The following is a 21,976-nucleotide window of genomic DNA, read 5'->3' on the forward strand; positions in this document are numbered from 1 at the left end:
CCTGCACACCATGGATGATCCTGCTGTGGCGCTGACCCTGCTGTGAGGTGACGGGACCCTGCACACCATGGATGATCCTGCTGTGGCGCTGACCCTGCTGTGAGGTGACGGGACCCTGCACACCATGGATGATCCTGCTGTAGCGCTGACCCTGCTGTGAGCTGATGGGACCCTGCATTTATATGAAGTCCAAGAGAGCAAGACCAGAGTTTCTTTCTCTGAGTGTGCACTTCTGTTGGCCATTCGTAGACAGCAAGCATCAAGCAGAGGAGAAAAGAACATGCCCTCCTCTCCTCCCTGTACAGCTACTGTGCAAATAACACAGCATCTAAGGGTACCGTCACACAGTGGCACTTTGATCGCTAGGACGGCACGATCCGTGACGTTCCAGCGATATCCTTACGATCTCGCTGTGTCTGACACGCTACTGCGATCAGGGACCCCGCTGAGAATTGTACGTCGTAGCAGATCGTTTGAAACTTTATTTCGTCGCTGGATCTCCCGCTGACATCGCTGAATCGGCGTGTGTGATGCCGATTCAGCGATGTCTTCACTGGTAACCAGGGTAAACATCGGGTTACTAAGCGCTGGGCCGCGCTTAGTAACCCGATATTTACCCTGGTTACCAGTGTAAATGTAAAAAAAAACACTACATACTTACCTTCCCGGTGTCTGGTCATGTCCCTCGCCTTCAGCTTCCTGCACTGACTGTGAGCGCCGGCCAGCCGTAAAGTACAGCGGTGACGTCACCGCTCTGCTTTCCGGCGCTCACTGTCAATGCAGAGAAGCACAGTGCCGGGGGACGCGACAGGAATGTAAGTATGTAGTGTGTGTTTGTTTTTTACGTTTACGCTGGTAACCCGGATAAACATCGGGTTACTAAGCGTGGCCCTGCGCTTAGTAACCCGATGTTTACCCTGGTTACCAGGGGACTTCGGGATCGTTGGTCGCTGGAGAGCTGTCTGTGTGACAGCTCTCCAGCGACCAAGCAGCGACGCTGCAGCGATCGACATCGTTGTCGTATCTCTGCAGCGTCGTTTTAGTGTGACGGTACCCTTAGAGTTTGATACAGGAAAGATATATATCTTGGTACCGTGTTAGGCAGTAGATAGAAAAATATTTAGAATTGAGAGTCCTCAGTGGTTGATACCTTTTAATGGCTAACTGAAAAGATGGTAACAAATTGCAAGCTTTCGAGACTACACAGGTCTCTTCATCAGGCAAAGACTAAAAGAAATTCTGGAGAATCACATACCGTATTTATGCACTACATAGCAGAGAAAAAAAAAAAACATGGATAAGACAGGTGACATGAAGCAGAATTACTCTGAGTGATAAACAGCTAGGTCCATAAATAGTGGATCAGTTCTTGGATAAGGAATGTTTTATTGTCCTCTGATTGGGGTCTGGTTCTGTTGTGATGACCCCACATAGTCTGCGGGGCAAGGTATCAACCACTGAGGACTCAACTTTTTTTCTAAATGGTGCGTTATTTATTTATTTTATTTTTTACAATCAATGCGTCTTTTAAATCTGCAGGATGTCAATTTTTTTCAGCTTTTTTTGCAGTTTTTCCTCCATGAAAATGAATGTATCAAAATGACTAGCAATTCCCAGCGCTCACATTAAGGCCATGTTCACACAGTGCGTTTTTTACTGCGGAACCGCAGCGTTTTTGCTGCTGCGGTTCCGCAGCTGTTTTCCATGCAGGGTACAGTACAATGTACCCTATGGAAAACAGGAAACAGGAACCACTGTGCACATGATCCTGAATTTAAAAAAAAAAGCCGCGCTGAATAGCTGCGGGAAAAAAGAAGTACCGTGTCACTTCTTTTTTCGGAGCCGCAGCGGTTCTGCACCCATAGACCTCCATTGTGAGGTCAAACCCGCAGTAAAACCCGCAGATCAAAAATAGATCTGCGGGTTTTATTGCGGTTCGTGGTGCAGAACCGCTGCAGCAGGAAGTGCGGGGAAGCGGGCGGAAGTGCGTGGGTGGAGTGTGGCTGCCCCGATCCCACCCCCCCATGCTCCCCCCCCCCCCCCCCCGTGCCCTAATCTCCCCCCCCCCCCCTTATACTTACCCGGCCTCCCGGTGTCCGTCCGGCCGTCTTCTCCCTGGGCGCCGCCATCTTGCAAAATGGCGGGCGCATGCGCAGTGCGCCCGCCGAATCTGCCGGCTGGCAGATTCGCTCCAAAGTGCATTTTGATCACTGAGATAGGTTATATCTCAGTGATCAAAATAAAAAAATAGTAAATGACACACCCCCCCCCTTTGTCACCCCCATTGGTAGGGACGATAAAAAAATTAAGAATTTTTTTTTTTTTTTTTTTCACTAAGGTTAGAATAGGGTTAGGGGTAGGGTTAGGGTATTTTCAGCCATTTTAGCCCTAAAAAGCTTCCTAGGAAACACAGTCTCTGCATAAAAAACTGCATAAAAAACGGATCAAAAAACGCATCAAAAAAGGACCTGTGTTTTCTGCCAAGAGCTGCAGTTTTTTAAAAAACAGTCCTGAAAAAAAAAGGATGGAAATCAGGAACGTGTGAACATACCCTAAGAATGAATGATGTGGTAGTGCCCATGATTGACCTCTGCTACATTCAGTTCAGGCTGGTTGGAGCCCCAGTTCTTGACAGTGGTGGGGGCCCCGGCCGACAGACCCCCAGCAATTTTAGGTTTATTCCCTGTCCTGTGGATTGAGGAGAACTTTTAAAGTTGGGTCGTCTATTTTACGAGTGCTGATAAACTATATACATGTGGAGCTGCACTCAATCGCCCGCCTGCTTGTACAGACTGTCTAGTACTGAAAGGCATAGCACAATCGTTAGTATGACATTGTGTAAGCAGCAGTACTTCCCCTGTTTACATGGACTGATGAGCTGCCGATAAGTGTTCGTTTTTTGATTTATTTTTTTTTCCTGCCTGCATAAATGATCCAATCACCCAATGAATGAGCGGTTACGTGATTGCTGTCATGTTTACACATGCTAATAATTGGCAATGAGCATTCTTTTGAACACTTTTCAAGGTTCCTCATCTATTCTAAATTCACCTTTAGTCCTTGCATGAGGCAAGAGAAGGGTAAAGTGCCATCTGATAAGAAGCATTTTCAGTAATCAGATTACATAAGTAACTAGAATTGCAAAGTTTACGATCTAGGCTCGCATTGCTGATTTATAGAAGTAAAGGTACCGTCACACTTAGCGACGCTGCAGCGATACCGACAACGATCCGGATCGCTGCAGCGTCGCTGTTTGGTCGCTGGAGAGCTGTCACACAGACCGCTCTCCAGCGACCAACGATCCCGAGGTCCCCGGTAACCAGGGTAAACATCGGGTAACTAAGCGCAGGGCCGCGCTTAGTAACCCGATGTTTACCCTGGTTACCAGCGTAAAAAAACAAACAGTACATACTTACATTCAGCTGTCTGTCCCTTGCCGTCTGGTTCCTGCACTGACCTTCACACGCTATCGTTAACGATATTGTTGCAACATCACGCTTTTTTTGTGACGTAGCAACGATCTCGCTAACGATCTCCTTATGTGTGACAGCGACCAACGATCAGGCCCCTGCTGGGAGATCGTTGGTCGTGGGGAATGATCAGGACCTTTTTTTTGGTCGCTGATCACCCGCTGTCATCGCTGGATCGGCGTGTGTGACGCCGACCCAGCGTTGTGTTCACTTGTAACCAGGGTAAACATGGGGTTACTAAGCGCAGGGCCGCGCTTAGTAACCCGATATTTACCATGGTTACCATTGTAAAAGTAAAAAAAAAAAACCACTACATACTTACCGTATATACTCGAGTATAAGCCGAGATTTTCAGCCCAAGATTTTGGGCTGAAAGTGCCCCTCTCGGCTTATACTCGAGTCGCGGTAGCGGTGGGGTCGGCGGGTGAGGGGGAGAGGGCGCTGAGGTATACTTACCTAGTCCCAGCGATCCTGGCGCTCCCCCTGCCGTCCCACGGTCTTCTGTGCTGCAGCTTCTTCCCCTCTTCAGCGGTCACGTGGGACCGCTCATTAGAAAAATGAATAGGCGGCTCCACCTCCCATAGGGGTGGAGCCGCCTATTCATTTCTCTAATCAGCGGTGTCGGTGACCGCTGATAGAGGAAGAGGCTGCGGCACCGAAGACCGTGTGACAGGCAGAGGGAGCGGGACGCCGGGAGCAGGTAAAAGAATGTAATATTCACCTGTCCGCGTTCCACACGCCGGGCGCCGCTCCATCTTCCCGGCGTCGCTCCGCTCTGACTGTTCAGGTCAGAGGGCGCGATGACGCATATAGTGTGCGGCGCCCTCTGCCTGATCAGTCAGTGCGCAGAGATGCCGGGACCGGACGCCGGGAGCTGCAATCAAGAGAGGTGAGTATGGCATTTTTTTTTTTTTATTGCAGCAGCAATGGCAGAGCTTTCTATGGCACAGCTATGGGGCAGTACTGAACGGCACACAGCAGTATATGGCAGCTATGGGGCAGTACTGAACGGCACACAGCACTATATGGCAGCTATGGGGCAGTACTGAACGGCACACAGCACTATATGGCAGCTATGGGGCAGTACTGAACGGCACACAGCTTTCTATGGCACAGCTATGGGGCATGTTATGAACTGGTGATTCAGAACCACAATGGACCTGGTGGTTAAGAGCACACAAAGTGACCTGATAGTTACTAACATAGGACGAGCTCTGAGATGTGGGAACTCTGCTGACCGCAATCCCTAATCCTATCACACCACACTAGAGGTAGCCGTGGAGCGCTCCTGACCAGACCTAGGCGCCTCGGGCACAGCCTGAGAAACTAGCTAGCCCCGAAGATAGAAAAATAAGCCTACCTTGCATCAGAGAAATTCCCCAAAGGAAAAGGCAGCCCCCCACATATAATGACTGTGAGTAAAGATGAAAATACAAACACAGAGATGAAATAGATTTTAGCAAAGTGAGGCCCGACTTACTGAATAGACCGAGGATAGGAAAGATAGCTTTGCGGTCAGCACAAAAACCTACAAACAACCACGCAGAGGGGGCAAAAAGACCCTTCGCACCGACTAACGGTACGGAGGTGCTCCCTCTGCGTCTCAGAGCTTCCAGCAAGCAAGAAAAACCAATATAGCAAGCTGGACAGAAAATATAGCAAACAAAAGTAAAGTAACACAAGCAAAACTTAGCTTATGCAGGGCAGACAGGCCACAAGAACGATCCAGGAGAGAGCAAGACCAATACTGGAACATTGACTGGAGGCCAGGAACAAAGAACTAGGTGGAGTTAAATAGAGCAGCACCTAACGACTTAACCTCGTCACCTGAGGAAGGAAACTCAGAAGCCGCAGCCCCACTCGCATCCACCAGAGGAAGCTCATAGACAGAACCAGCCGAAGTACCACTCATGACCACAGGAGGGAGCTTGACCACAGAATTCACAACAGGGGCAGTACTGAACGGCACACAGCAGTATATGGCAGCTATGGGGCAGTACTGAACGGCACACAGCAGTATATGGCAGCTATGGGGCAGTACTGAACGGCACACAGCACTATATGGCAGCTATGGGGCAGTACTGAACGGCACACAGCACTTTATGGCAGCTATGGGGCAATAATGAACGGTGCAGAGCACTATATGGCAGAGCTTTCTATGGCACATCTATGGGGCAATAATGAACAGTATGGAGCATTATATATGGCACAGCTTTATATGGAGCATCTTATGGGGCAATAATGAACGGTACAGAGCATCTATTTTTATTTTTGAAATTTACCAGTAGCTGCTGCATTTCCTACCCTAGGCTTATACTCGAGTCAATAAGTTTTCCCAGTTTTTTGTGGCAAAATTAGGGGGTCGGCTTATACTCGGGTCGGCTTATACTCGAGTATATACGGTACATTCCGATGTCTGTCACGTCCCCTGCCGTCAGCTTCCCTGCACTGACTGTCACCGCCGCTGGCCGTAAAGCAGAGCATAGCGGTGACGTCACCGCTGTGCTATGCTTTACGGCCGGCGCTGACAGTGTCAGTGCGGGAAGCTGACGGCGGGGGACGTGACAGACATCGGAATGTAAGTATGTAGTGTTTTTTTTTTTTTTTTTTAACTTTTACAATGGTAACCAGGGTAAATATCGGGTTACTAAGCGCGGCCCTTCGCTTAGTAACCCGATGTTTACCCTGGTTACCCGGGGACTTCGGCATCGTTGAAGACAGTTTCAACGATGCCGAAGTCTTTCCCCGGATCATTGGTCACTGGAGAAAGCTGTCTGTGTGACAGCTCCCCAGCGACCACACAACGACTTACCAACAATCACGGCCAGGTCATATCGCTGGTCGTGATCGTTGGTAAGTCGTTTAGTGTAACGGTACCTTTACTCTTCAAGTCTTTACATTCTCATTCTAACTATAGAACTATCTCGATCTACAGAATCTACTATATAATTGTCTATGGGTCACTTCCGTCTGTCTGTCTCCTTCTGTCTGTCACGGATATTCATTGGTCGCAGCCTCTGTCCGTCATGGAATCTAAGTCGCTGATTGGTCGTGGCAAAACGCCCACGACCAATCAGCGACGGCGGCAATATGGCCGCTCTTTCCTCCCTGCAGTCACTCAGTGCCCGCCCCATACTCCCCTCCAGTCAGCCCTCACACAGGGTTAATGCCAGCGTTACCAGACCGCGGTGTAACGCACTCCGGTTACGCAGCTATTAACCCTGTGTGACCAACTTTTTACTATTGATGCTGCGTATGCAGCATCAAGAGTAAAACGATCTAATGTTAAAAATAATAATAAAAAAACCTTATTCTCACCCTCCGCCATCGCGCCCTCTCCTCGGCACTGCAAGCGGCAGGTTCTGGTTCCAAAGATGCTATGCGAGAAGGACCTTCCATGACGTCACGGTCATGTGACCGCGACGTCATCACAGGTCCTGCGCTCATACCAATCCTGTGACCGGAAGCTGCCGGGTGCACCATACACAAGCGCCGGAACTACAACGGGCCCTCGGCTGGTGAGTATATGTTTCTTTTTATTTTTTAACCTGTTACATACGTGGCTGGGCAATATACTACGTGTCTGTGCTGTATACTACGTGGCTCTGGGCTGTATACTACGTTACTGTGCAATATACTACGTGGCTCTGTGCTGTATGCTACGTCACTGGGCAATATATTACGTGGCTGGGCAATATACTACGTGGCTCTGTGCTGTATACTATGTGACTGGGCAATATACTACGTCGCTGGGCAATATACTACATACCGTATATACTCGAGTATAAGCCGACCCGAGTATAAGCCGACCCCCCCTAATTTTGCCACAAAAAACTGGGAAAACTTATTGACTTGAGTATAAGCCTAGGGTAGGAAATGCAGCAGCTACCGGTGAATTTCAAAAATAAAAATAGATGCTCCATACCGTTCATTATTGCCCCATAAGATGCTCCATATAAAGCTGTGCCACATATAATGCTCCATACTGTTCATTATTGCCCCATAGATGTGCCATATAAAGCTGAGCCATATAGTGCTCTGCGCTATTCCGTATTGCCCCATAGATGTGCCATACAGTGCTCTGCACCGTTCATTATTGCCCCATAGCTGCCATATAGTGCTCTGCGCCGTTCAGTATTGCCCCATAGCTGTGCCATATAGTACTCTGCACCGTTCAGTATTGCCCCATAGCTGTGCCATATAGTACTCTGCACCGTTCAGTATTGCCCCACAGCTGTGCCATAGAAAGCTCTGCCATTGCTGCTGCTGCAATAAAAAATAATAAAAAGCCATACTCACCTCTCTTGCTTGCAGCTCCCGGCGTCCGGTCCCGGCGTCTCTCCGCTCTGACTGATCAGGCAGAGGGCGCCGCACACACTATATGCGTCATCGCGCCCTCTGACCTGAACAGTCAGAGTGGAGCGACGCCGGGAAGATGGAGCGGCGCCGGGAAGACGGAGCGGCACCCGGCGTGTGGAACGCGGACAGGTGAATATTACATTCTTACCTGCTCCCGGCGTCCCGCTCCCTCTGCCTGTCACACGGTCTTCGGTGCCGCAGCCTCTTCCTCTATCAGCGGTCACCGGCTCCGCTGATTAGAGAAATGAATATGCGGCTCCACCCCTATGGGAGGTGGAGCCGCGTATTCATTTCTCTAATGAGCGGTCCCACGTGACCGCTGAAGAGGAGAAGAGCTGCAGCACCGAAGACCGTGTGACGGGCAGGGGGAGCGCCAGGATCGCCGGGACTAGGTAAGTATGCCTCAGCGCCCTCTCCCCCTCACCCGCCGACCCTGCCGCCCACCGTGACTCGAGTATAAGCCGAGAGGGGCACTTTCAGCCCAAAATTTTGGGCTGAAAATCTCGGCTTATGCTCGAGTATATACGGTAACTGGGCAATATATTACGTGGCTGGGCAATATACTACGTGGCTGGGCAATATACTACGTGGACATGCATATTCTAGAATACCCGATGCGTTAGAATCGGGCCACCATCTAGTATGCCATAAATGTCTGTCGATCTCGCCTGTGAGGCCTGCAGTTGTCTCAAGAACAGGGCCCACTCTACTTCAGTGGTATCGCAGCTGTGGCATGCCCTGGTCTCATGAGATTCTACAGGAATTCACCAGAATTCAGAAAGCTCTTGGCCCCAGACGCAGTTAAGAAAAGAAATTGTGCTTTACTGCCCCCTCCCCAGATCCTGTGGGGCGTCTCCAACGCAGCTCGGGGTGGGGGGGGGGAGGGGTTGCGTCTCCAGCTCTGCTTACAGCCTCACTTGTGTCCTTTGAGGCTGTACATTTGGGTCTGGAGACCTGAAGTCAGTTCGTGCATTGCAATCTGTATATGGACCATGAAAAACGCACATCTGAACCCGGCCTTATAAAGAGAACAAAATGCTTTCTATACAGAAATCAAAGGTGATCTGTAATCAGATTTCAGAACACAAACTGCATGCATTATGAAATGGGCCCTAGATCTGATGAGATTGGAGTACTTAAAGGGCACCTGTCACCCCGAAAATCGTGGGTGAGGTAAGCCCACCGGCATCAGGGGCTTATCTACAGCATTCTGTAATGCTGTAGATAAGCCCCCGATGTTACCTGAAAAAGGAGAAAAAGACGTTATTTTATACTCACCCAGGGGCGGTCCCGCTGCTGGTCAGGTCAGATGGGCGTCTCCGGTCCGCTGCGGCGCCTTCTATCTTCTTTCCATGACGTCCTCTTCTGATCTTCAGCCACGGCTCCGGCGCAGGCGTACTTTGCTCTGCCCTGTTGAGGGCAGACAAAGTACTGCAGTGCGCAGGCGTCGGGCCTATGACCTTTCCGTACTGCAGTACTATCCTCTGCCCTCAACAGGGCAGAGCAAAGTACGCCTGCTCCGGAGCCGTGGCTGAAGATCAGAAGAGGACGTCATGGAAAGAAGATAGGAGGCGCCGCAGCGGACAAGAGACACCCATCCGACCGGACCAGCAGCGGGACCGCCCCTGGGTGAGTATAATCTAACGTCTTTTTCTCCCTTTTTAAGGTTACATCGGGGGCTTATCTACAGCATTACAGAATGCTGTAGATAAGCCCCTGATGCCGGTGGGCTTACCTCACCCGGGATTTTCGGGGTGACAGGTTCCCTTTAAAACTGTCAAAATGGCTCTATAATCCTTTTTATATGCAAATTGCCTCTTCTGAGAAAAAGAGGACTTAACTCTATAGCGCCACCTGTTGGAAGTAGTGATCCTACAAGTCACAATCAACTCTTTAACGAGTCGTGCAATATGACTTAGGATAAAAGCCAAATCAGTATCTCAATTCACAGACACGGTGTTTCGGGCTGTTGGCCCTCGTCAGTGCGAAGCATGAGAACTAATTTGGCTAGGTGAGAGGCTCTGGACTGGGGTCTAAGGGGTAACGTTTCCCCTTATGGAGAGGGACATACCAGCTGGCTTGTCAAGGTAAGGAGGCTTATTTGCCATGCAATGCTCCTCTGGGAAATTAAATATGCAAATTGCCTCTTCTGAGAAAAAGAGGACTAATCCTTTTTGAACATTTGAGTAATCTAAATCTTCACAGTTATAGCATGATTGTGCTTATATAACAAAACATGAACATTTACCAATTTTCTTTTGACTCCCCTTTTTTACAGAGCAAAAATGAATGTGGGTGTAGCGCACAGTGAGGTGAACCCAAATACGAGGGTAATGAATAGTCGTGGAATGTGGCTGACGTACGCCCTGGGAGTCGGTATGCTACACATCGTCCTCCTCAGCATTCCTTTCTTTAGTGTGCCCGTTGCTTGGACTTTGACTAATGTCATTCACAACTTGGTGAGTTCTTGATACGTTTGTTTGGACCATTTCTCTTAAAATTCTCAGTCCGAGATCTTCCGTGTGTCGTGTGCAGACACAAGTAAGACACATTACAAACTCCCAAAAAATAACCATGGCATGTGCACAAAGAAGCCTGAGAAATTATGTTAAAACTTGGAACCCAAGATGAGACTTAGCAGTAATCATCATCATTGTTCAGTATCTATATATAATATAACGCTGGGAGCGTCACTCTGTCCGAAGCCTCTTTAGACTGCGCAAGCGCCAGCGCAGTCTGGGCCTCATAGAGTGACGCTCCCAGGAGATCGCGGTATGCGTAAACACTGAACGCACACCACGATCTCCACCGGAGAGTCAGGGACCGCCAGGAGGGTAAGTATATTCACCTGTCCCCCGTTCCAGCGCTGCGTGCGGCTCCGTCTCCCGGCTCCTCTGCTGTGACGTTCCCAGTTCAGAGGGCGCGATGACGCGCTTAATGCGCGCCGGCGCCGCCCTCTGACTGAACAGTCACAGCCAGAGGAGCCGGAAGATGGCGGCGCGCAGCGCTGGAACGGGATAGACAGGTGAGTATGGGGCATATATAATGGAGCATCTTATGGGGGGCATATAATACAATGGTGGCGCAGGATGGTAGCAGCACATGACAGAACGGGGGCGCAGGATGGGAGCATCACATGACAGAACGGGGGCACAGGATGGCAGCAGCTCATGACAGGATGGGGACGCAGGATGGAGCAGCACATGACAGGATGGAGACCATATACCAATATAGATGCTCGCCACCCGGGCATAGAACGGGTTCAATAGCTAGTAGTAAATAAAGATTTAAAGGGAATCTGACTGTCACCCCCTTGGGCGTAAGTAACCTATTAATATGGTCATACAGGTCATGCAATGGTTAAAATAGTCATTTCTGTATGCCCATATCTGCTGTCTTGTGGAGAAATCCCCTTTTATTCGTTTATGGTAATGAGTTCTTCCAGGCTCTTGGGCATTTCTTGTCTGGAAGAAATCCCTTCCTCCGGTCTTCATTAGTGTACCAGCACCATCCTATCAGCATCACAGTGCCCTGTGACATGTAGTGGTGGCCCTGGAATTCTGCGCCCTGCAATGTTGCAATTGCTCTTGATGTTTCCGCCCCTTTAAGTTAACTGCTGCCTCTTCTCCAGTGACCTCCGGCATGGGCAGTGATATGGTGCTCTCCTCACTTAATGGCTCATTATCATAAACAAAAGACGATTTCTCCACAACAAGACCGCAGATATGGGCATACAGGCATGACTAATTTAACCATTCTATAGCATGTATGCCCATATTAATAGGTTACAAATGTCCAAGGGAGTGACAGATTCCTTTTAATTGCCAATTGTTGTACCCCAAACTGAATATGCCCCCTCAGTAGTTCCACATTATACAGCTAATGACTGTATATTATAATGGGTCTAAAGTACGCAGCTCATTGCCAAAAAGTTAATGTATCCATCAGCATTGGCAAGCTTAATAAATTGGGTGCATTTTTACATATACATGGCTCCCAGATGGGTGATATCGGCGCCATTTCACCTGGCGGTGACATCCTTAGTACACATGAGCTTTACAGCCATTCAGCAGATGTTGTAACCGTTACATCTGAAGAAAGTATAAAGACTGTAGCCAATGCTCAACCACTGATTGGCTAAAACTGACACTTAACATTATGATGTCACATTACCGCCGGCCTGGAGAGACAGCACTGACATTGCTGGAACAGAGAAGATCTAAGAGGGGACTGTTTCTATTGTATCTAGAAAACATTAGCATTTAAAAATAGGTTGTCCATTAGTGGACAACCCCTTTTAATCAATGCCTAATGAATATGCATTGTAACTCATTAGTTAGGCTATGTGCACACGTTCAGGATTTCTTGCAGAAATTTCCTGAGCAAAACAGAACATTTTCTGCAAGAAATCCGCATGTGTTTTTTTTGCGGATTTTTCCAGAAATTTCCCAAGGCAATGAAATAGTTGGAAATCCGCAAAATTAATGATCATGCTGCGTTTTTTACCGCGATGTGTTTTTTTTCACGGAAAAAACGCATCATGTGCACAAAAACTGCGGAATGCATTCTAAATGATAGGATGCATAATGTATGCGTTTTTTTTCGCGTTTTTATAGCGAAAAATCTGCAACGTGTGCACACAGCCTTACACATTTCTTACTGGGTGCTTTTTCCTTTAAACATTATGCTGTGTTTGGTACATGTATGTTAAAGGGAATCCGTCAGCAGAATCACCTCTCTTCAGCCGTCTATATGAGCATGCAGGCCATAGAAAGTTGAATAAAATGATACCTTGATATTCTAGAGAAATTCATGTTTTTCTTAATATGTAACTGGGCTGTTAAGATCTATGGGCCAGACTTGAATCTGACTCCAGAGATTGTTAAGATAATTGGGGGCATTACCAGTGTGAGACATGTAGCTCAGGACAGCAGACTGTCAGTCATTATATGTCTCACGTTGGTAATGATCCCTTTATTTAAAATATGCTTTGGAGGCAGATTCTTATGCCAATCATTGTCTGGCTCATAGAAAGGGCAAGATGAATTCCTGAACATCCACCAAGTACAACTCCTCTTTTTCAGAGCTGGTCATTTAAGTCTCCACCAGACCCAAAGTACTCCATACACTGGAGAATGGCTTGACCAAAGAAAACCATCTATGGCAGGGGTGTCAAACTCCATTCCTCGAGGGCGGCAAACAGGTCATGTTTTCAGGATTTCCTTGTATTGCACAGGTGATAATTTAATCACCTGCACAGAATGATTCCAGCACCTTGTGTAATGCAAAGGAAATCTTGAAAACACGCATGGTCTGAGTCCCTCGAGGAATGCAGTTTGACACCCTTGATCTATGGAGCAGCCAGTTTTGCTATCTCAACAGATCATTTGAGATAGGGGAGGTCTAGTCTAGAGTGACTGTTGTGGCCTAAAAAAAATTTAGAATTGAGTCCTCAGTGGTTGATACCTTTTTAATGGCTAACTGAAAGGATGGTAACAAATTGCAAGCTTTCAAGACTACTCAGGCAACTTCATCAGGCATAGACTAAGGCTGTGTGCACACGTTGCGGTTTTTCCTGATAAAAACGCTATAAAAACGCATACAATAAGCATCCCATCATTTAGAATGAATTCCGCATGTTTTGTGCACATGATGCGTTTTTTTCCGCTGGAGATAAAGACATTTCTTACTTCTTGTGTGTCACTGTTCTCCACTGCCCTTATCTAATTTTACACTTGGTTAACCTCATGCTGCCCTAACCCCCCTACTTACAATGTATGAAACTGAAAGTGAAAATGTGTTGCAAATTCTTAGTAGTAAAGCTCCTCCTCTAGACTAGATGTTTGGTGTGCGTCTTCCAAGCATCTCACAGCTGCTACTCAGAAGAGGAAGACTGTAAAGGTACCTTCACACATAACGATATCGTTAACGATATCGTTGCTTTTTGTGACGTAGCAACGATATCGTTAAGGAAATCGTTATGTGTGACAGCGACCAACGATCAGGCCCCTGCTTAGTAACCCGATGTTTACCCTGGTTACCAGCGTAAAAGTAAAAAAAAACAAACAGTACATATTTACCTACTGCTGTCTGTCCCCGGCGCTTAGCTTCTCTGCACTCCTCCTGTACTGGCTGTGAGCGTCGGTCAGCCGGAAAGCAGCTTTGCTTTCTGGCCGCTGTGCTCAGTCAGTGCAGGAGGAGTGCAGAGAAGCAGAGCGCCGGGGACAGACAGCGGTAGGTAAGTATGTAGTGTTTGTTTTTTTTTTTACTTTTACGCTGGTAACCAGGGTAAACATCGGGTTACTAAGCGCGGCCGTGCGCTTAGTAACCCGATGTTTACCCTGGTTACCCGGGGACTTCGGGATCGTTGGTCGCTGGAGAGCTGTCTGTGTGACAGCTCTCCAGCGACCAAACAGCGATTCTGCAGCGATCCGGATCGTTGTCGGTATCGCTGCAGCGTCGCTTAATGTGAAGGGGCCTTAAGAAGTATTATCCTTTCAACAAACTTTGCATCAGTTAACTGTGAGTACATGAGGAATAACAGTATTACTGACCACTATATCAGTTGTACAACCTGGCAATAATTTTGTACAATTGTTTTTAGGAAAAACAATTGTCATTTGGATTGTGAATGCAGAATTAAAAACCTGAGAATGTCAAAGAAGTGTCACATTAAATCAGCTGTATTTGATAATTTCACCATCACTCAAGATGGAAAACATTGTCTGTCAGTGTATGACAAATGATCCAGATAAAAACATGCTGTGAAGCCAAGATCAGTGCATATTCAGGCAAAGATTAAAATTCTCCTACCAGAGCTTCTAATCTAAAGAGACATTTACAGCGCTTTCATCCAGAAGTACTGAAAGCAGTGGATGAGAGAGACGGCATCCAAACCAATGAACTAGTGCCCAGCTCTTCCAGCCAAACAAAGGAGCAGAGAACTTTGCAGCCATCAGTTGCAAGATATTTTGTCAGTGACAAAGTTACTGTGACAATGACCGTAGATACATTTAAAAAACAGATCATAGAGCTTGTTGTAAAGGATAGTGTGCCTATTTCATTATTTTCACGACCAGCTTTTATGTGTCTGAATGGGGAAATGGCCCGCAAGCTTGGTGTTTCTCTGGAGAGAGAGTATTAGAAAATTAGTAATCGAAGAAGCTTTTAAACAAAAGGAAGAACTAAAAAAAACTCTCAAGGGACACTTTCTGTTTCTTAAAATGGATGCCTGCACATCAGAATGAACTATTTTGCCATCAATGTCCGAGTTGATTGTGACAAAAATGAAATAGTTACCAAGACATTGGCCAAAGCTCATCACACCAGTGAGTTTCTCCAGGTCTTGGTGGAAAAGGTTCTGAAAGACTATGAACTTAAAAAAGAGCAAGTTCTTTCTGTCGTAACTGACAATGCTTCAAATATAAGTACTATTAAGCTAATGAATGAGAGTAATGATGGTGACCAGCAGCTAGAAGAACATTCTGGGTCCACAGACACAGAAATGTTTGAAATAGAGGAACACAGTATTGTAACTGAGGAGCATACTGAAGTTGCTTCAGATGAACAGCAACATGATGGTTTAGATGATCTTGTTGAAACTGTCAATACGTTCTTTCATTCATCACATGCGCTGTGTTGTGCATACGCTACAGCTGGCTATAAGAGACAGTCTGCAAGAAGGACATGCTGCTGCACTGATTGGCAAGGTGAGAAAATTGGCTACTGTTGCCAGAACCCCTAAAGTTGACTCAATTTTGAAGAGACGTGCTGGAAAAGGGGCAATTATTGATCAAGCACAATGGGGCAGTACTTAATGATTCAGCGCTTGGTTGAACTGAAAACCTTTCTTGTAGACATGACTAACCCTCAACTGACGCTAAATGAAAGTCAGTGGAATCAGGTGACTGAGCTGGAAAAATTGCTAGAGCACCCATTTACAGTGACTAAAAAATTACAAGCAGAGGACTTAACTACAGGTATTTTCTTAAAGGGAACCTGTCACCCCGAAAATCGCGGGTGAGGTAAGCCCACCGGCATTAGGGGCTTGTCTACAGCATTCTGTAATGCTGTAGATAAGCCCCCGATGTTACCTGAAAGAGGAGAAAAAGACGTTAGATTATACTCACCCAGGGGCGGTCCCGCTGCTGGTCCGGTCGGATGGGTGTCTCTTGTCCGCTGCGTCGCCTCCCATCTTCATTCCAAGACTACCTCTTCTGATCTTCAGCTTCAGCGCAGGCGTACTTTGTCTGCCCTGTTGAGGGCAGAGCAAAGTACTGCAGTGCGCAGGCGCCGGAAAGGTCAGAGAGGCCCGGCGCCTGTGCACTGCAGTACTTTGCTCTGCCCTCAACAGGGCAGACAAAGTACAACGGAGCCGTGGCTGAAGATCAGAAGAGGACGTCTTGGAATTAAGATGGGAGGTGCCGCAGCGGACCAGAGACACCCATCCGACCGGACCAGCAGTGGGACCGCCCCTGGGTGAGTATAATCTAATGTCTTTTTCTCCTCTTTCAGGTAACATCGGGGGCTTATCTACAGCATTACAGAATGCTGTAGATAAGTCCCTGATGCCGGTGGGCTTACCTCACCTGCGATTTTCGGGGTGACAGGTTCCCTTTAAAGGAGTGGAAGAACCTGATGTTTCGCCTGTCCCAAAGAGGAGGGTTAATTGCAAGTGGCATTGCTACATCAATGAAACGGAGAGAGGAGCTACTATTACAAAATAACATTCTTTTGGCAGCTGTTTATGTAGACCCAATGCATCGGATTCTTCTAGATGATCAACAGCTAACTAAAGGAAAAGAAGCTCTGTTTGAAATAGCAGTAAGGATGAAAGGGTTGCAGAACAGTCAGGAGGAACAAGATGTCATCCTGCCACATCATCACCCTCATCAACTGATGAAGAATTTAATTTCGAAAAATATTTGGATCACAAGGACCGTGCAAAGCGTTCCCACATAGAAGAGTCATCCCCATCAAAGAACACAGTCAGTACATTTCAGCAGAATTTTTCATGTGCACTAAAAGAAATTGAGAAATTTGACCGTTCATCAAAAATAACAGTGCAACAAGCGATTCCTCTGTATCCGGACATTGTCAGAGATGTTGCCCGAGTGGTTACTGCTTTGCCACCAAACCAAGTTAGTGTAGAGAGGTTGTTCTCTGCCCTCAAAATAATTAGATCAGATTTGAGGGCATCCATGAAGGAGGATCTGACAGAGGCAATACTTTTTCTGAGGACAAATTTATAGATTTCTTCTTAACTGCATAATGGTGTTTATTGCATATTTACTTATAAAAGTTTAGAAAAGTTTATAAAAGTTATTTGCTATATTCTAATTGTATTCTAATAAATATAGTTTTTGCTCTAAGTGGTCTGATTACTTATATGATGGTGAGAAACTGAATAAGCACGATGTTAATATTTGATAACAGTAAATTGTTACGAATTGGCCATTTATGAAGGAGCCGCAATCTGAGCCGGAACCTGATCAAATCCAGGAGTCGGAGTCGCAACTGTGGCTTACCGACTCCACAGCCCTGGTGGAGGGTCTGGGAAAATGGATTGTAAGCCGACATCTTTTTGTAGTAAAGGTTGTAATTTCTGTGCAGCTCCCCTTAGTACCTCCAGATTTGGATTGTAGGTAACTACTAGAGATACCCGGTTATTTTCTTCTTTAGCTTTGTAATGTAGCAGGTGATTCTTTGATATTCTGGTGGCTCTTGTAATCTGGTTTTCAATTGTTCTTGGATGGTAGCCCTGGTTCAAAAAGGTCTTTCTGAGGCGACCAAGGTGTTCATCCCTATCCATTGGGTTGGAACATATACGATTGTATCTGATGGCTTGGCTGTAGACAATGGAGTTTTTTTATGTGTTTTGGATGGAAACTGTCCCATTTAAGGTATGTTGGACAGTCGATTGGCTTGTGATACAGAGATGTCTCTATTTTATTGTTCTGCAGCCTAATGATGGTGTCAAAAAAGTTAATTTCAGTACAGGAGTAGTTGAGTGTCAAGTTGATGGTGGGATAAAATTGATTAAACTGTTCATGGAACGTCTTTAGCTGTTGCTCAGACTCCGTCCAGATGATTAAAATGTCATCAATGTAGCGGTGGTAGGCCAAAGGCCTGATGGGACATGAGGAAAAAAAGTCACTTTCAAGCTTGTCCATGAAAATATTTGCATACTGTGGAGCAATTTTACTTCTCATTGCTGTGCCAGTCTCCTGTAGTTAGATCTTGTTGTCAAATTCAAAGTAATTGTGGGTGAGGATGAATTTCATAAGTTTGACCACAGAATCCGCATCAGTCCCTGTGTTTTCCAGGAAGAAATGGAAATTTGGCGACAATTTTGAAAATTTCGCAATTTTCCAAATTTGAATTTTCATGCCCTTAAATCAGAGATATGTCACACAAAATACTTAAGTAACATTTCCCACATGTGTACTTTACATCAGCACAATTTCGGAAGCAATTTTTAAAAAATTTTTAGGAAGTTATAAGGGTTAAAAGTTAAACAGCGATTTCTCCATTTTCACAACTCCATATATTTTTTTACTTTTTTTTGGGAGGGGTAACAACCTCACATTTGAAGTCACTTTGAGGGGTCGTTATGATAGAAGATATCCACAAGTGACACCATTCTAAAAACCACATTCAAGAAGTTTATTAACCTTTCAGGTGATTCACAGGAATTTTTGGAATGTGGAAAAAGAAATGAACGTTTAACTTTTTTTAACAAAAATTTTACTTAAGATAAAAAAAAAAAAATTAAATTTTGACAAGGGTAACAGTAAAAAAAAAAATGGAGCCCGAAATTTGTTGTGTAATTTCTCTTGAGCATGCCAATACTCCATATGAGGGAAAAAACACTGTTTGACCACACGACAGAGCTTGGAAGGGAAGGAGCGTCATTTGACTTTTTGAATGCAAAATTTGCTGGAACAATTGGCAGACACCATGTCGTGTTTTGAGAGCTTCTGATGTGTCAAAACATGGAAAATCGCCCACAAGTAGCTCCATTTTGGAAACTAGATCCCTTAAGGAATGTATTTAGATGTGTGGTGAGCACCTTGAACTCCCAGATGCTTCACAGAAAGTTATACCGTTGAGCCGTGAAAATAAAAAAAAAAAAAAAATCACATTTTCCCCACAAAAATGTTATTTTGACCCCAAATTTTCCCAGAATGGTTTGATGGTGCCATGTCACGTTGGCAGAGCCCCTGAGGTGCCAGAACAGAAACCCCCTATATGTGAACTTATTTTACAAACTACCCTCCCCAATGAATTCATCTAGGGGTGCAGTGATCATATTAAAGGGAATGTCACCCCAAAATTCACCTTCTGTAATGCTGTAAATAAGCCCCCGATGTAACCTGAAAGATAAGAAAAACAAGTCAGATTATACTCACCCAGGGGCGGTCCCGGTGCGGCCCAGTCTGATGGGCATCGCGGTCTGGTTCCAGCACCTCCCATCTTCATACGATGACGTCCTTTTCTTTTCTTCCTGCCTCGGCTCCTGCGCAGGTGTAGCAAAGTACTGCAGTGTGCAGGCGCCGGGAAAGGTCAGAGAGGCCCAGCGCCTGCGCACTGCAGTACTTTGCTCTGCCCTCAACAGGGCAGAAAAGGTATGCCTGCACAGGAGCCGCGGCAGGAAGCAAAGAAGAGGATGTCATCGTATGAAGATGTGAGGCACTGGACCCGGACTGCGACGCCCATCGGACCGGACCGCAGCGGGACCGCCCCTGGGGGAGTATAATTAACTTGTATTTCTTATCTTTCAGGATATATCAGGGGCTTATCTACAGCATTACAGAATGCTGTAGAAAAGCTTCTGATGCTGGTGGCCTTAGCTTATAAGCGAATTTTGGGGAGACAGATTCCCTTTAACACCACAGGTGTTACACAGAATTTTATGCTTTTGAGCAGTGAAGAAAAAATAAATTACATTTTTATCACTAAAATGTTGTTTGAGCCCCAAGTTTTTAATTTTTCTAAGGCTAATAGAGATTGTTTTTTGACAACAGAGGTCCATTTTTAACTGAGTGTGCCAATACCCTACATGTAATCAGGAAATATTTTTCAGGTACAGTGCAAAGCTCAGAAGGCAAGAAGGGCCAGAGTTTCTGTTATGATTTGCAGGTGCCATGACCCACTGGGAGAGCCCATGAGGTGCCAGAACAGCAGAACCCCCGATAAGTGACCCCATTTTACAAACTACACCACTCAATGAGTTCATCTAGGGGTGCAGTGATAATATTGACACCACAGAATGTTATACCATTGGGAAGTGAAGAAAAAATAAGTAAATTTTTACCACCAAAATTTTGTTTTAGCCCTAGACTTTACAATAAGTGGGTAAAAATGGCACCTTAATTAATTTGTCCCACAATTTCTGTTGAACGTGGCAATACCCCATTTGTGGCTGTACAGTACTACTTGGCCGTAAGGAGTGACTCGGGAGTAACAGAGCTCTATTTGACTCCTGGAGCGCAGATTTTCAAAGCACCGTTTTTGGTCTCGATATACAGAGCTCTTAATTGCTAGGAGAGCAGAATCTCCTCTCCAGTGGCCCCATTTTGGAAATAAATTCCCAAAGGGGTATAGTCTGCAGGTGTAGTGACTATTTTGACTCCATGGGTATTGTCCAGAAACAAGCAGCAATGAATGTAGGCGAGTGTAAATTGCAAACTGCCGTTGTAGTGACCAGCACGCTTTAGTGACCAGTACGTTGCAGTGACCAATACGTTATGCCCAGCCCGTGCTGTTGCAGACACGCACCCGTAAGTTAGGCGGGCTCTCATTGCTTCAGCAATGCCAAACTTGGATGCTATATTTGGTTTAGGTACACTGTGGGGTTCAGAAGTAGAGTTGAACGAATATGTTCAGAATCGTTCGCAGAATCTTAATTTGACACATTTGTGCTATATTGGTACCCGATTTGTGCTGAATTTTTGTTTGATCGGTTCCAAACATACTGGTTCATTTCAACTTGCATTGAATCCAATGATGTTCGGCGAATATTGCAAAAACAATATTTGCCGCCGATCATTATTGGAACCGAATTTTGAAAAATTCACTCAACTCTACTCAGGAGGGTGCATTTGGATTTGGGAGCGCAGAATTTGCTGAATTTCTTTTGTAGGGTGAGGAGCCATTTCACTTTTCCAGAGCCTTTGTACTACCAGGAAGCCCCTTATATTTCTCTTAACAGATGACAGACCTAAGTGAGGACTTGCTTTTTTTTTGGATTGAGTTGAAGCTTTTATAGGGAACATTTTACATAACATTTGGGATCACATTTATTTGTCGCTCTACTCTGACCACTTACTTTGGGGCTTCCATCTAAATCTCTGAGTGACGTGATTCTGATGTATCACCGAGGCATCCATTCACTATAATGAGGCAGCAGAGTTAGTTTGAACTGCGTCTGGCCTTTGTTCAGCGGTGTCCTTCTTTTTGAGAAGGGCACAAAACTGTGGCCAATGGCACTTTTATGCAATCTTAAAAAGACGGAAACCGCCGGATCACAGGTCAGACGGCATCCACGGTGCCACCATGTTATGTTCCGTGTGGTAAAATTGATAAGGCAGTTTATATTTTTTTTATGTTTTGACACTTTCACACAATATAAACTATTTTATAGACAAAATAATTATTTTTGCATGAATTTGGGTCAGTAACCCTTCCCTCTTTGTCACTATATATCCGTGGCTTGCATCCATCATACAATATTATTGCCTTCTAACAGTAACCACTATATTGTGTATCATTTGAGTCTTTCTAATCCCACATTTTATGGGTTATTATTCATTATACCTACCACCATATTTTCCCGTTTTCTTTTTTTGTTCCACCTTTATAAATATTAAATATACATTTTTTAATTCCATATCTGAAGGAAAAAGTTTATATAGTTATTTGACACTGGATTCACACTATCTTTACATATTTTGCTTATATTTACAGTAATTACTTTGGTTGTACGGACATCTGTTATGTCTAATATAATGTATTTTTCTATTCCTTTTTTGGGAGGGTCTGTGCAAGTATGTGTTCATATAGATACCGTATATGCTCGAGTATAAGCCGAGAATTTCAGCCCATTTTTTTTAGGCTGAAATTGCCCCTCTCGGCTTCTCGTCGAG

General features: G+C 45.7%; 1 protein-coding gene across 2 annotated transcripts in view; it reads left to right on the forward strand.

Moving 5' to 3' along the window:
* ORMDL1 (ORMDL sphingolipid biosynthesis regulator 1) overlaps nucleotides 1-21,976 on the forward strand; it is a 77,792-nt gene that overhangs the window by 3,798 nt on the left and 52,018 nt on the right. For both annotated transcript variants that reach the window (XM_069733865.1, XM_069733864.1), the window contains exon 2: nucleotides 10,108-10,288. In XM_069733865.1, the coding sequence (XP_069589966.1) occupies nucleotides 10,115-10,288 (174 nt within the window). In that variant the 5' untranslated portion in view covers nucleotides 10,108-10,114. The remainder of the gene's footprint in view (nucleotides 1-10,107; nucleotides 10,289-21,976) is intronic.

This window comes from Ranitomeya imitator, chromosome 7, assembly GCF_032444005.1.
Source record: "Ranitomeya imitator isolate aRanImi1 chromosome 7, aRanImi1.pri, whole genome shotgun sequence".
Classification (NCBI taxonomy): Eukaryota; Metazoa; Chordata; class Amphibia; order Anura; family Dendrobatidae; genus Ranitomeya; species Ranitomeya imitator.